General features: G+C 44.8%; 1 protein-coding gene across 2 annotated transcripts in view; it reads right to left on the bottom strand.

The window, feature by feature from the left end:
• Positions 1 to 4,623: 4,623 nt before the first annotated feature.
• TAL2 (TAL bHLH transcription factor 2) overlaps positions 4,624 to 13,893 on the bottom strand; it is a 13,034-nt gene continuing 3,764 nt past the window's right edge. The window contains exons 1-2 of one of the 2 annotated variants that reach the window (XM_010725992.3): positions 6,571 to 7,552; positions 4,624 to 6,475 (exon numbers count right to left, since the gene is read on the bottom strand). In XM_010725992.3, coding sequence (XP_010724294.1) covers positions 6,112 to 6,465 — 354 coding nt within the window. In that variant the 5' untranslated portion in view covers positions 6,466 to 6,475; positions 6,571 to 7,552 and the 3' untranslated portion in view covers positions 4,624 to 6,111. Of the gene's footprint in view, positions 6,476 to 6,570; positions 7,553 to 13,893 lie in introns of those variants that run through there. The other variant, XM_010725994.3, reaches the window with a different exon arrangement.

The raw sequence follows: 13,893 nt of genomic DNA, 5'->3' as shown, positions 1-13,893 counted from the left end.
GAATATCCTCTGCCAAATGCTTTGGCTGGGCATGTTCACCACACAGCAGCTGGCAGCTCTTCTGTGCCTGGAAACACAGGGAAAAGAGGAGCCAGAAAGGGCAGCTCCCTTCAGCACCAAGTTATTTCTGCTGTCTTTGCAGCAAAGAGAACATTTCCAACCTAAAGCAGTGCCAGTGCTGAATGCTTTTGGCAAATGCAGCCTGCCAGGCTCACTTGCTCTGGTGCGCCAGCAGCCATCCTCACATTTGGCAATGGGCTTTTCCCATTCAGAGCGACAGAGATCACATCAGAAGCTGTTACTCAGCTCTTAATAGGGCCAAATACTTTCTTCTGAAGCATTTTTTACCCTACAGGCAGTAAAATACGCACTCAGTTGGCCTGAATTTCTGTGCCTAGTTTACTAGGTCTAATAGCCTCCTTCCAGTCTGAGTACTTTTAGCCATTGTAGTTTCCTCTTTGAAGTCCTCATATCTTTCCAGTGCGTGTAAATACTTCTAAAGCTTGAATTTAATAATGTAGCCTTGAATCTGGGATTTCTGTAGATCATATTTTAGCTGGTTATATATCTACATATCAGAACACAATAATTCTCTTTGATTTGATGGAGATTTAATATTGGCTGTTCCTAGCCTCTCTCAGCCTCAGGACATCTAACATTTGCCAAAAACAGTCACCAAAAGAAAACCAATGCTATAAACCAACTTCACTGCTAACAATGATCTGCATCCTGGGTTCACCCCTGTTAAGCATTGACAGGTTTCTTAAGCATCATACAGTGGTATTTCATGGCTAAGCTTGAACACTGTGAAGGTTCTTCCCAAGTCTGAGCTATTCAGTGTTGTTCAGAACCAGCCAGGTGTAATGGAACAGAAAGGTGGGGTCTTGGGAAACTTCTTCTTTCTACCTGTGAATGCCTCCCTGCTTTGCTTGCCAACACAAAATTTAGAAGACACATCTGAGGCCCAACGTAGTCCATACTGAGGCCCACAACAACGACTTCCTCCTATCCTTCATCCTGAGCCACCCCTGTGCTCTTTTGTGACACTGACACTCAGCAGAAGAATTGCAGACACAGAATCATAGAGTCATTAAGGTTGGAAAAAAACTTCTAAGATCATCTAGATCAACCACCCATCTACTACCAATATTGCCCGCTAAACCATGTCCCCAAGTACTACATCTACACTTTGCTTAAAGACCTCTAGGGATGGTGACTCTATCACCTCCCTGGGCAGCCTGTTCCAATTCTTCCTAATATCCAACCTGAATCTCCCCTGGCACAACTTGAGACCATTCCCTCTCATCCTATCACTGTTATGTGGGATACGAGGACAACCCCCACCTTGCCACAACAGTCTTTCAGGTGGCTGTAGAGAGCAATAAGGTCTTCCCTGTGCTTCCTCTTTAGGCTGAACAATCCCAGTTCTGTCAGCTGCTCTTCATAAGATTTGTGTTCCAGATCTTTCACTCCAAAAATGGCAGCTCTTTGTCTGTGCTTTTGCCAGGGGGATCTCTTTCCAAAAGATGCTAAAGCTGGAACTTAGCAGAGAACTCTCAGTTGTGTACTGTTGGTTTTGCAATATGTGGCAGCAAAACAAACTATGCAGGAATGGGATATGCACTTGTTCACACACATAGGAAGGGGGCTGGCAGAGGATACAATGGGATGAGTCTGTTTCTCACAGAAAAGACCTGGACCGACCCAGAGTGTGGTGAAAACTCTAGCGGTGGTTTATCAACAGAACAATGATGATAAATCCAACCAGATACATCCCTTGATCAGATACAGAGTAACCTGTCTACTTTCTGTTACCTCTCTACTTGTTTGAGCTTCTTCCCTTCTATCCACTTTATACCCTTTCAATTCTCATAACAGCTGCTGTACTAAAAATACGATTATATCTTTGAAAACTGATGGATTTCTATTCTGACACTTTGTCTTTGGCCTTTAGATTTAAGATTGGCTCTCAAGTGACCTCTGCCCCACAGGTCAGTAGTTAAGTCGCCTATTCTCTCCACCTCTTTTCATCACCCAGCCTTCAAAGGACAAAAGTCAGATCTGCCTTGCTCACACTACTTTAGCTATGGTCACTGCATATCATTCTCTAGCAGCAGATAAATTCATGGGAGACAGATATAGGAAGGTAAATTACTAAATATTTGCTTAATTGTGCATCTCTGGAACACCTTGGTGCTGCAGCTTCTACTTCGAGCTCAGAACAAGATGCTGAGATGTATCTTAGTGTCCTAAATAACACCTTTTTGCCATTTACTTTGACTGACTCAGGAATCCTGTGGGTCTCCCTTAAGTCCACTGTAGGCTCATCCTCCCTGATTTAGGCTCACTATAACTAATAAGGCTGCTGAGTGCATGTTTTACCGCAAAATTTTCCCAATCTGGACAACGCATTGGGTAAGGAAAAAAAAAAAACAAAAAAGGCACCATCCAGATCTGTGTATACACTGCACAACATGCAGTGCTAGATGTGGTGTGTTTCATGTCAGCTAGGATTTGAATCCACTGAATCCCAGGACAAAACCCTGACTTTATGCCTGGCCTCCCTCTGACCACAGGCTGGCCCTCACTAGAATTCACACAACATTAGAGCCTTCTTGCAAGACGTGGTCTCAGCATTTTTCTTTCTTTACTCAACCCCAGTCTCTAAGGAGCACTTCAGCTGTGACCCATAGCCACAAAGCAGATATTGAGAATGTGGAAGACCAAATGATGAACACAAGTCTGAACAACAGGTTTGTTCTTAGAGTGCTGTGGTCAACTTAAAATTCAGCTTTCCTGGCAGCAGTTCCCCTAGGTTCTACAATAGCAGAAGAGTGCCATTTCTCTACTGGCAGCCCTGGGAGCCATCCTCTGAAAAAAGTAATCCTCATTCAGTCTGAAATGTGAAGATATATTCTTCTGTTGATATTGATGGAAATTCTGAGTAAAGGAATGAAAAGATTTCTGCTTCACAAAGGCATGTGAGAACACCTCACTCCACTCAAGCTAGCGTGTACCATGAGTTGGAGAGAAACATAACTAATTCTTTAACCTTGCATCATACCATTTGCTATCTGGAGATACCAAAAATTTTCTATAAGATGACCATGGATTAGTTTTCCATGCAGTATTAAGAGCCATGTTATTCACCTTACACCTCTCCCTCCCCCCATCCCCAACCCTCCCAAAAAAAAAGGAAAAAAGTGCCACTCAACCCAGTTTAGCACTACTAGATACCTGTAGGAGACACAGTAGGGATCTTACTATTAGGGACACTTACATCATTTATACTAAAGTTTTGCCACTGCCACAATATGTGAGAGACATTTTCAGCCAGCTACAACTGATGTGGTAGATCTCCATGCCACAGGAGCCATTATCTTGCCAGACAATTTTGAGCGTACCAACCAGTGTGGCATTACCTGCAGCAAGCAGAAGATCCTCTCTGAGTTGACATAGCCTTGCATGGTATAAATACATATCTTCAAGTTCACATTTACTGATTTCATTATTTTTACGTAGAATCTCCTGGGACATCTTTCTCAGGCACGTTTTGTACAAAAATGCCTCTCTTGCACATCATAAAGTACCATTGAATGTTTTGAGTTGGAAAATCACCAGAAAGTATTAGGGACAAAAAACAAAGAATTCCTGACGTTGTTCATCATCTGATAGTACTTCCAGGTTGTTGCATAAGAGCTGAATAGAAGAATGAATATTTACTGGAAATTACATTGCAGTGAATCTGATATCCTCTGCCAAGTAGTATGCAAATGTAAAATGAAATTTTAGAGAAATTTTCACAGACAAAGATAGATTCATTTAATTTATTTGGAATATATTAGATGTTAAATAACATAATGTAGCGCAAAATGTGATCAGGCGCACCTTATTTGTTCCTGATCATACAGATAAGAAATCCCCAAAACACGAAGGAAAAAAAAAACCTGACAAAAAACTCTTTGGCCAATAGATCTAGTCAAATACACATGGGATGTGAAAGTAGGGAGCTCCTAAATGGAAAAGGAGAAGAAAGAAAATGTTGATGAGAACCTAAACAATACTGAGCAAGGAACTTTAAGGGATAGGGAATATTACAAGCATGTTACATTACAGAACTGATAGGTTTCCTTTTGCCTTCCCCTGGCAATAATTCTGCTGATGAGATGTTTTGACTTGTCTTGGTGACACATGTTTCTTAGGATAGCAAGTGGCTGATAGAACAAAGAACACCATCATACCTTACCAATCAGTGCTCTGATTTATTAGGACTAATTCATCTAAAAGCTAGTAGGAGGTCTTGGCTCATTACCTTTAATGCAGAGGTGGGGAGAAGGCAGTGCTAGTTGCACAGACCATGCAAAAGACTCCTATGTGTTTCCAGTCAGCTGCTCTCCTGTAGCATCTTTAGCCCTCAGAGCTCAGTAATGCAGGAATAAGCAAGTGAAGATTCACAATGTTCAGAAACAAAATGGTCATTAACCGTTGGAACTTTTTTTCTTTTGGTCAAAGGTTTCCACTGACATTCCTGCACCCTACAGCATCAACCCTGGACTGAATGAGCAGTGTTGTTTTGTCAGTGCACTAAGCAGCACAGTATGCGCTTCACAAGAACCTGTTCTGTTTTTTTTTTTGGTGAAGCCCTGAAAGATGCCAAGGAGGAAGGAGAAAAGTATGACTGCTGTTTGGTGAAGCTTTAAATGCAGCTGAGCTGTGGGTGGCAAATACCCTCAGGCAGAAGGGCTGTATGTGTTACCTAAACAAGCCCTGTCTCCGCTTCCTGAAGGCAGCTCCCTGTGTCACAAATAAGAAGAAACAGCCCAGGGAGATGCTTTGGCATGTGGACGCTCTGTTTCTTTACCTGCCATGAACAGCTTTTTTCTGAACACTGACATGTACCTTGTTTAATTTGGAAATAGAAAGGACTTTTGTCAAAGGAAACATGCGTTGACCTGGAAGCAGGTCTACTTGAGCCCAAAGTAATTTTTTCTCTTGCTCTCAGCAGCTTTGTATCTTTCACGAGCAGGACAAATCTTTTCTGACACAGGTTATAATTCAGGAAATTGATTTGTGTGCAACAACCCGCAGTGATCACCCTCACAAAACTCTGCTCATCCTGCTTATTGCCTGAATACAGCATGGTGGTTGCCAAGACTCCTGGCATGCAGCCTGTGCCAAACAGGCACTGGAGCATGTTACTCATTACATCCCACCTGTGCATGAGAAGAGCACTGATCATTTGTGTTCCATAAAGGGTTTCTGAGAGTGTCATTCAGGCCTTTTTCCTGAGACCTCTTGCTCAGAACAAGGGCTTCCCCTATTTTTACAGCTGTTGAAGAACAAAGGCATTTAGCCAGTAACCTGCTTGATGGGTTTTGATAGCAGCTGGAGTGTAGTCAGCCAGCTTCCTTCATGTACACATTGTCACTGCTAGATGTAGGCTTCACAGATTTCACTGAAATTCATCTGTGACTCTTCCTTTATTTTAAAACAACTTTTGATTTAAGATAATTTTTAATTTTGTTAAATAGCATTTTGCTGTAATATTAGGGATTCCTCCAGTCTGATAGAGAAATATGTAGCCAGGTTCAAGAGTCAGGATTCGTATTTTCAAAGAAGTTCAAGTTGGAAATAAGATTTGCAGTGAGTGCAGGTGGCTACTAGAAACAGCAGTGGAGGATTGGAGAAAATACTACATCCCTCAAAACCTTTCACTAACCATGGTCAGGTGTCTTTCTTGGACACGTTTTGTGGCACATTCATCATTTCTTAAGCTCAGAGTGCTTCTTCAAAGTGCCATGGGAGAATAATCTCTTCCCCTGCCAGAACCACTGGATGGATTTCTATGGCCCCAACTGATAGAGGAGGTCAGGGCAGAGGCTCTTCTGGCTTAGAACTGTCTGTTACAGCAGTGAGTCCTTCCTAGTTCCCAGAGCATGACCGCTTTCCCTCTGCTCTTTCAGTTGCTAACTGACCAAGGAATTCCTTTGCCATTAAATAGAAACTTAAATAAAGCAGTAATAAATACAAATAAATAATCATACATAGAGAAGCAACCCACAAAGATAATGACTATCAGACTAACACCAGGACTGCATCTCTCGTTCTCTGCTAAGGAGATGAAGTCTCTGACCAGCATTCTGCAATGTTGCTGCTCATGCTAGGAGACGAGGCACCACAGCTTTCAATGAGAGGCAGCTCCTCCGTAGTCTGCAAGCATGGGGCTTGCTGGAAGAATCCCAGGATGCTGCCTCGCGCTGCCACTGCTGTCTGCTGCAGGCCTGGCTCTCCTAGCACCTTGACAAGGAAGTTGATGTATCTCATGGCTAGCCGTAGCGTCTCATTCTTGCTCAGTTTTTTGTCTGGTGGATGGGTGGGAATAAGTTTCCTCAGCTTGGCAAAGGCGCTGTTGACATTTTGCTGCCTCCATCGCTCCCTGGTGTTGGTGAAGATCTTCCTGGTCATTTTCAAGGTGCTGTAAAGTAAAGGAGATGGAGATTGAGTGCTAGATATCCCTGACTTTCCTGCGGGCTGCTGCTCTGAGCATGCTGTTACCTCTGTGGTGATCACCTTGGTGATGATGCCAGGAATTCCTAATTGTTGTCCTCTGTGGCTGATGTCCTTGCCCTGCACACACAGATTCACCCTAGTCCTAGAAATTATGTCTCAATTTAAATCCACGATCATAGGCATAGCAGCTGCAGACACCAGAGTCCAATAAAATTTCACAAAAGAGTAAATGAGTTTAATTTCCTTGTACAGCCCCTTGACGCTGCCTTTATCCCAGCTTCTCCAGCCTCCTAAGGTTCTCTTACAGGAGAACTCCCTTTCGCCTCCACATTAGTCCTCTCAGCAGGCTGTGTGGGGCACCTGAGCACTTCTTTAGGGTAAGAAGGGAGAGGTGAGCAGGTCTATGAGAGAACACCCATGCTTATCAAGGCCCATTTCACACCTTCTTGGGGCTGTTCCCTCCTGTCTCAAGTTTCAGAGTATAGCAGGAGATAAGCCATACATAGGTGGACCTCCAGCAGGGGCCTTCAGAAGGCAGACAGCTGATGATAATGAACACATGATTACTTTAGGATTACTTTAGGTTATTTTAGGAGATTTCTCCAGGGAAGAAATGGTCTGGTTCCCTGCCTGTACTGATGGCTCACTGCTGGTGACAGGGATGCCCCAGATCAGTACATTCGGGGTTCTATTTTAGCCTCTGAGATCTGCTAAGATTAAGCCACAAATACCATGAGTGCTCTTGGGCAGGGTTCACAGGCTGTAAAGGGATGATGTGATGCCTACAAAATGTGCAGGCATTCCAAAAGTCCGTGTAGATGTTACTTGGCCATGCTGCTTCACAGTGCTGAGCAATAAAGGGGACCCAGTGCCCAGAACAGACCTGGAAACAGGACACTGCTGTGCTAGGTGCAAGGGGTGGTTTTAAATGCCATTTAGCAGAAAGGTTGCCAAAAACTTCTGGAATTCACCTAATCCTGCTCATTGACGTTGCCAGGCCATGGGAGATTTGGACTGGCTGTCAGGCCTCCCTGCTGTTCTTGCTCATTTCCCTTTCCCAGGAAAGCCCTCAAGTTCTGCTCAGAAATATCTGGTGGCTATAGTTCCCTCTCAAGAGCCTTTCCTTCTGTCTCACAGCCCTGTGGGAGATGTTCACTCTTCCATTTCTGAAGCGGTTTTTTTATGCCAATGGCATGCAGACAGCTGGAGCAGAGAAAACTATCGACAGCCAAGGGACTAAAGGACAAATGCTTCCACCTCCTCTCTCATGCATGTGAAACCCTCGGCTCTTTGTATTCATCGACAAACTCACTCCCAGGGCAGTCCCAGAGGGCCGCAAAGCAGGGGAGGCAGCACTCCTCACATTCAGAACAGAAAACACTGGAGATCCCTGCTATGAAGCCGTAGCCATGTGAAGAAGCCTCAAGCTGTGCGAGATGCTCACGCTCATCAAAGCGTGTGGCAAAATTCTGGGTGAGTAAGGCAATCCCACTGTGACACAGAGGTCAGTGGGTCTTCCTTGGCAGGAAGACAAGACATGCACAGCAGATGGGAAGTCCCCTCTCAGCGCCTTCACTTCACAGTCTAACACTCATTGCAAATCACCAGGCAAACACAGCTGTAGGACCATAAATCATGTTGGAGCCGCCATTCAGACACCTCCATCAGAGACGCGCTCATGTAGACTATATATGGCTGTGCTCCCAGGCTCTTCTCATCTGTAGCCTCTACACTGCTACCACGTTGCTATTTTGGTAGAAGCTTGAAACTACCATCAAGCCAGTTGTCTACACCGCCTTAAGGGGACAAGAAAGTTGTCTGATCAGAATGTGCTTATTTCATGAGCAGCTACTGTTAAAAACTAGCTCTAGTATTTTAGGTGGCTGAGAGTTCTTCCTATTTTTGTAAACTTGCATTGAGACCCATTTCTTGATCCAAACAGAGATTGTCTTTTTAAAAAATATATTATATTTTAAAAAAATTAAATTGCCTTCCTACTCTGAGTATTACTTTGAGTTTGTGCACTATGGACAATCCTTCTTTGTCCTTTGCACCCACCTGAAAGAGCTAGCATGCACCTTTTAGGCAAGAATGCTGCCGAGTCAGGAAAACAGATTTCAAGCATTGTCCTCCAGTGCTTCTGTCAGCTGCAGCATGTTCATTCCCCAAGGCAAAATTTTTGCCATTACAATTTTATTCTTCCAAGCAGCTGCTTGGATTCATATGAAATTCAGAGCACCACCCGCTTCTCTCCACTCTTTTCTGTTTTGGTTTGGTTCAGTTTGTTTGTTTGCTTGTTTTAGAATAAATTTATCTGTGTACGAAGCAGTTGGTTTTTTTTGTTTTTGTTTTTGTTTTTTTGTTTTTGTTTTTTTTATAAACTAGGGAAGGTTTTTTGGGCCTCCTTGTTTCTTCTAGTGGTCTGGGTGGACTGTATTCCATCTCTGTGCTATCATTCTGCTGCCCTGCTCTGTTTGTTTGCATCTCAGCTGTGAATGCCAATGGAAGCTCGGCTCCTTCCTCCTGCTGTTTATAGCACCCGGCACAGCACTCCGGAAGAACAGGTCAGCGCTTCAAGCTGAGCATGTCACTTCGTCATTTTTGCAGCGTTACTGGTGGAGAAATAACCCCCAGCCTGCTCCTTAGCACCACACTGCTTTTGTCTCCCTCCTCTTTCGCTTGGAAAGGACAATGCTATATCTGTGGTCACAAGCCTCGTCAGCAAATAGATGCCTTTGTGAGACCAGTGCCTGCTTTACACTCCAAAAGTGTGTGCTTGTATTTCTGACCTTTGTTCAAGATCAGCAAACAGCAGCTTCCCCCGCCCCGCTGCCTCCTCCTGCTCTGCTGCCTCCACAGGGAGGTCCCCGCAGGTGTAAATCACCTCCACAGCCTCTCCACCTTAAATCTCAGTCCTCCTCCTCCTCAGTGTCTTGGAGTTTCACATAATCTCATTGTTTCTCTGGGAGGTTCTGCTGGAAAAGTGAGAGAAGAATGTGCCTGGTCCACCACTTCCCAGTGTTAACGTTTCAGCACAGCTTAATTCCTCACATCGTCACCTACACACCCTTCCAGTTTTCTCTAACTATGGCACCTTCCAGTCAAGGAGCAGCGAGTTCACTGACAAAGCATCTGATTTCCACTCCTTTTGTCTCATTCCTTCCCTCCTCCTCCCTCTTTCTCTCCAACCCTCCCCCCAGGCTTGGCTTTCAGTGTGAAATTGCGTGCAGCTTCAGATCTTTGCTAATGCTGCACGTCTGAGCAATATATTCTTTAGCTTTCCTGGTGCAGTGCGTAAAATATGTATTGGCTGGTGGCTGCATGCAATTTGTATCGCACGCCAGCCCATTTTAAATCTCTGCAGAAATCACCACCTCGTTTCCACATATTGTGGACAAATTGCTTTAACCTGCACACTTGGGTTATTCAGTGCTTTCTGGTCACCTCTGCCAGCCACAGGCTAGCAGCCCACATTTATGTAATGAAGGGGGAAAATAGGAAGGCAATCCTGCCTAGATCATGAAGGATTAATTCTGCTCACAAGAATGTAAATCTGGAGGGTTACACCATTTTTACTGGAGGAGTAACGCTGCAGTTCAAAACGTTGCCATTGAGGACAGGATTTAACTGGGATCAGGGAGGCAAATCCAGAAGCAGTGCTTAAGTGCATCTTCATAAGCTGAGGTCCACATCTGTAGCATGTAAAGAGAATTGTGCAGAGCCATAAACACAGCCCAGCAGTGAATCCATCCTGACAGCCAGCGAAAGAAAAACAAAACACTGCCACCCACCGAACAGATAACTGAAGCTCTTCCCACCTCCTGCCTACCCTTTTGAAAAGCACAAAAATAGGGGAAAAAAAAATTCTGGCTGTGACTAATGCAGCCGCAAGTGTCACCAGACAAAAGACTAAACAATAGCAGGGATGAAGATCTATCCCTCGGTGGCAGCAGTTCTCTCCGTGCAAGAGTTGCTCAGGCATTTCCAGCAGCAGCTGCTCCAGCCTGGGGACAGAGCATCATCTCTGCAAGGACTTCCCTGGCAAACGGCCCCGAGCCAGCATGTAATGTCCAAGGGCTGGCAGGGGACTCCCCAGCAGCCCAGCACTCTATCATAATTAGCAGGTTGCTATTAAATAAAGATCTTGGAGGAGAAAGTTCCTCCCTCAGTTTATACCTTTGACCTCGCTGAAGTTAAATCCATGTTGAAACTAGCCACTGGAGACCTACTCCTGCAAATCTTAATCAGACAGCAGATGCCTGCTGCCAGCAAGAATTGGAGTGCTGCTAGTAAACCTGTAATGCCATGCTGTTACTCCATAGGGGAAGAAACCCCATGCCTGTTAAAATTGGTTATTTAACACATCGATTTTGTAAAGTCCCTTCAGCTCTGAGGTAAATGACTATAGAGCAGCAGGTGGTGCCCAGATCTGGCACCAGGCAGGTGCTGGCAGCCTGATCTGCTATGGGGAGTAGAGATCTCTGATATAGCTGCCCACAGCCATGCTTTGTTCACTTTGCATCAATGCAACATGGAGAAGAGGAGAAAGAGGAAGCTCATTGTTTTCCTCTTCAGCTTCATGCCAGCTGTGGAGCTCAGAACTCAGTGCTGTGCAAAGATTGAGCATGGATGTCACAGGACATTACACTGCCTGTCAATAACACGTGTGACTTTTTTTCTCCTCTCTATAGGAGAAATAATCTTGAACTCTCTGCAGCTGAACCACGCTCTGTTTGCTCAGGTCTGAAGGACTTCCCTTGGGCCAAGAGGGGAAGGGAAAGGGAGGGCAATAACATGCCCCTGCTCAGTGGACTGCTGGAGGAGCAGCACACCTCTAGGAGCTTGTTCCTCTCAGCTACCCTCAGTACTCCCATATCCTCCTCACATGCTACCTCCCCATATCCTATCAGAACACTGGTGAACAAGTCACAGGGAGACACAGCACAGCACAGTGCCACAAAGCCGTGCAGGCCATCAGGAGCTGTGCTGCTGTCCCCATTCCTAATAGTTCTTTGCCCCTCCGTGTCCCTTCTGCCCATCATTAGTCTGTTTCAGCTAGTGATAGGTTGTTAGAGTAGTATGGTTTGGTTGCGGTTGGACCTGATGATCTTTAAGGTCTTTTCCAACCTGAGCAATTCTATGATTCTATAAATCTATGATTCTATGTTTTTGGAGAGGAAGGCATCTATGTGTTTGCATGACCCAGCTGGGGAAAGGCCCAGCTCACAGTGGCCCAACTACACTAGGCATTGGTAGTGCTGGGCCAGTGTGGTGAAGCTGAGTGTTTGCTTCCAGCTCTCACAGAGTGATTCCAGACATCTGTAAGGGAACTTCATTTTGTTTTAAGCCAGGTGTAGGAAGAGGAGCTACTTCAGCATTAAACAAGGGCTCCTTTCACTGCCTCATGCCTCTGCAGTGTTTTCTGGCAATCATGAAGTACAAAGTGCAACAGAGCAGCAAAAGCACCATAATGAATAGTCAGCACTGACAGGGTGATTTACCTTTTGGAGGGTCTGTAAACATGGGACAAAATGCACACAGTGAAATCTCTGCTTCTTGGAGCTCTCCTAGCCAAGAGCAGCTCTTATAGAGCACTCCCAGCTACGCTGTCCTCTTGTCAGACTGTTTGAAAGGGCACATCGCTGGAGTCATCTTCAACAGAGCATTGTAACGGTCACAAGCTTAAGGCAGCCTCTGCATTGAAGGGTACTTGCCCAAACTACCTGTGATTGCAGTTTCTGAAGGCAGGTTTCTCCACAGCCAGCCTTGCCCCTGTTGGCCCTGGCTGCCCACCTAGAAGGTGCAGGGGAGTAAGCTCACTGCTCTCTATCAGTCACCACTGAAATTTCAGTGAAGCCAGCCTTCCCTGCTGGCTTTTGAGCTTGAGCACCTTCCAGCTGTGTTGCCTAAGACTGCTTTGGGAAAGGTAGACTGGGAAAGCAGTGGGCTGTCACCCAACAGACATTTGGCAGGAAGGAAAATATGAGGTTGAGACCATGCCATAAATGTCATGCATGCAGGATTATTTTTCCTGTAGATTTCCACTTGTCAAGCTTTTTACTTTGCAGTAAAACTGAACTACACCACAGCCCTATGCAAAGCAAAAATGCCAGTCTGCTGTAGCAGTTCTTGTTAAATCGATGTCTAGTGTGTTGACTTGGACACAACAGCTTGCTATGCACCACAGAATAGAAAGGGACATTTGGCCAGGAACTCTAGCTACCTTTTATTATTATTATTATTATTGTTTTTTAAGGCTAAACTTGCACAAATGTTACTGTCTATCTAGAAGATCTGGGAGACATTTTGTAATAAATCTTCTCTGTCTTCCTCATTCCATCTCCAGTATGGCCCTCTTGAGTCAAAGCCTCAATTACAGCTCCACTCGTTTTCATTTAAAAACAGTCTCTGTGGAGTTAATTTCCCAAATATTACATATGGACACTATTGCAGTGCCACAGTATTGACACAGAAGGAAAAAAAACAGATAGATCTTCTTCCAGGTGCTCTTTAGGGACTCTGTTCTTTGCCAGACTTGTGTGCAGAGCCCTGCTGTACACAGACATCATCTCCTAGCTCCTTATATAGGGCAATCCTCACTGGAGGTCTGCCACACAAAGATGGAGGATGATAAGATACCACCTGTCTCTCAGCTCGGCGAAGACAAGTCTGCAGCAGCTGGCTCTGTCAGGGGGAGCTGTGAGGAGCAGAGGAGAAGGATAATGCCATAAGGAACATTTGCCTCAGGAGAATGTGGATGTGATGGTATTTTAGGATATAAACAAGATGATGTTTGGCTTTTGTATTCTATCTAGGTGTGCTCTGAGTCTGATAGCAAATCTGTCTCTGGCTTCAGCAGGAGCAAAAGTTTGAAAAGTTATTATTTGTGTGCAATGCATCACCTTCCTACCAAAAATGACTTAAAACAGGCTACCACGGCATCATACCAGGAACTAATTGGGTCAGCAAAAGTGTGGAGAAACATACCACCACAACAAAGCTTCGCTTCCAAAGAAAATCAATGCAAAACAAGGACTGTGGTTTCCCACAGGTGTCACAATGCTAACCTGCATATAGTTTATAGAAAGGTCAGCATTCAGGTCTGCATGGCCACAGCCCTCTCTTGTGGGCACCTGTGTTTCATCCCCAGATTATGCTCCAAGCTTGCTGGCGCTGTGAGCTGCTCATTTCCTGAATTGTCTGCTCATGCTATGACCACTGTAATAATCAGAATCACAGAATCACCCAGGTTGGAAAAGACCTTAAAGATCATCGAGTCCAACCACAACCTAACCATACTACCTTAATTCTAACAACCCTCTGCTATATCATGTCCCTGAGCACCACATCCAAATGGTTTTTAAACACATCCAGGCATGGTGA

The sequence above is a fragment of the Meleagris gallopavo genome, chromosome Z, assembly GCF_000146605.3.
Source record: "Meleagris gallopavo isolate NT-WF06-2002-E0010 breed Aviagen turkey brand Nicholas breeding stock chromosome Z, Turkey_5.1, whole genome shotgun sequence".
Taxonomy (NCBI): domain Eukaryota; kingdom Metazoa; phylum Chordata; class Aves; order Galliformes; family Phasianidae; genus Meleagris; species Meleagris gallopavo.
This window is presented reverse-complemented; position numbering and strand designations above follow the sequence as displayed.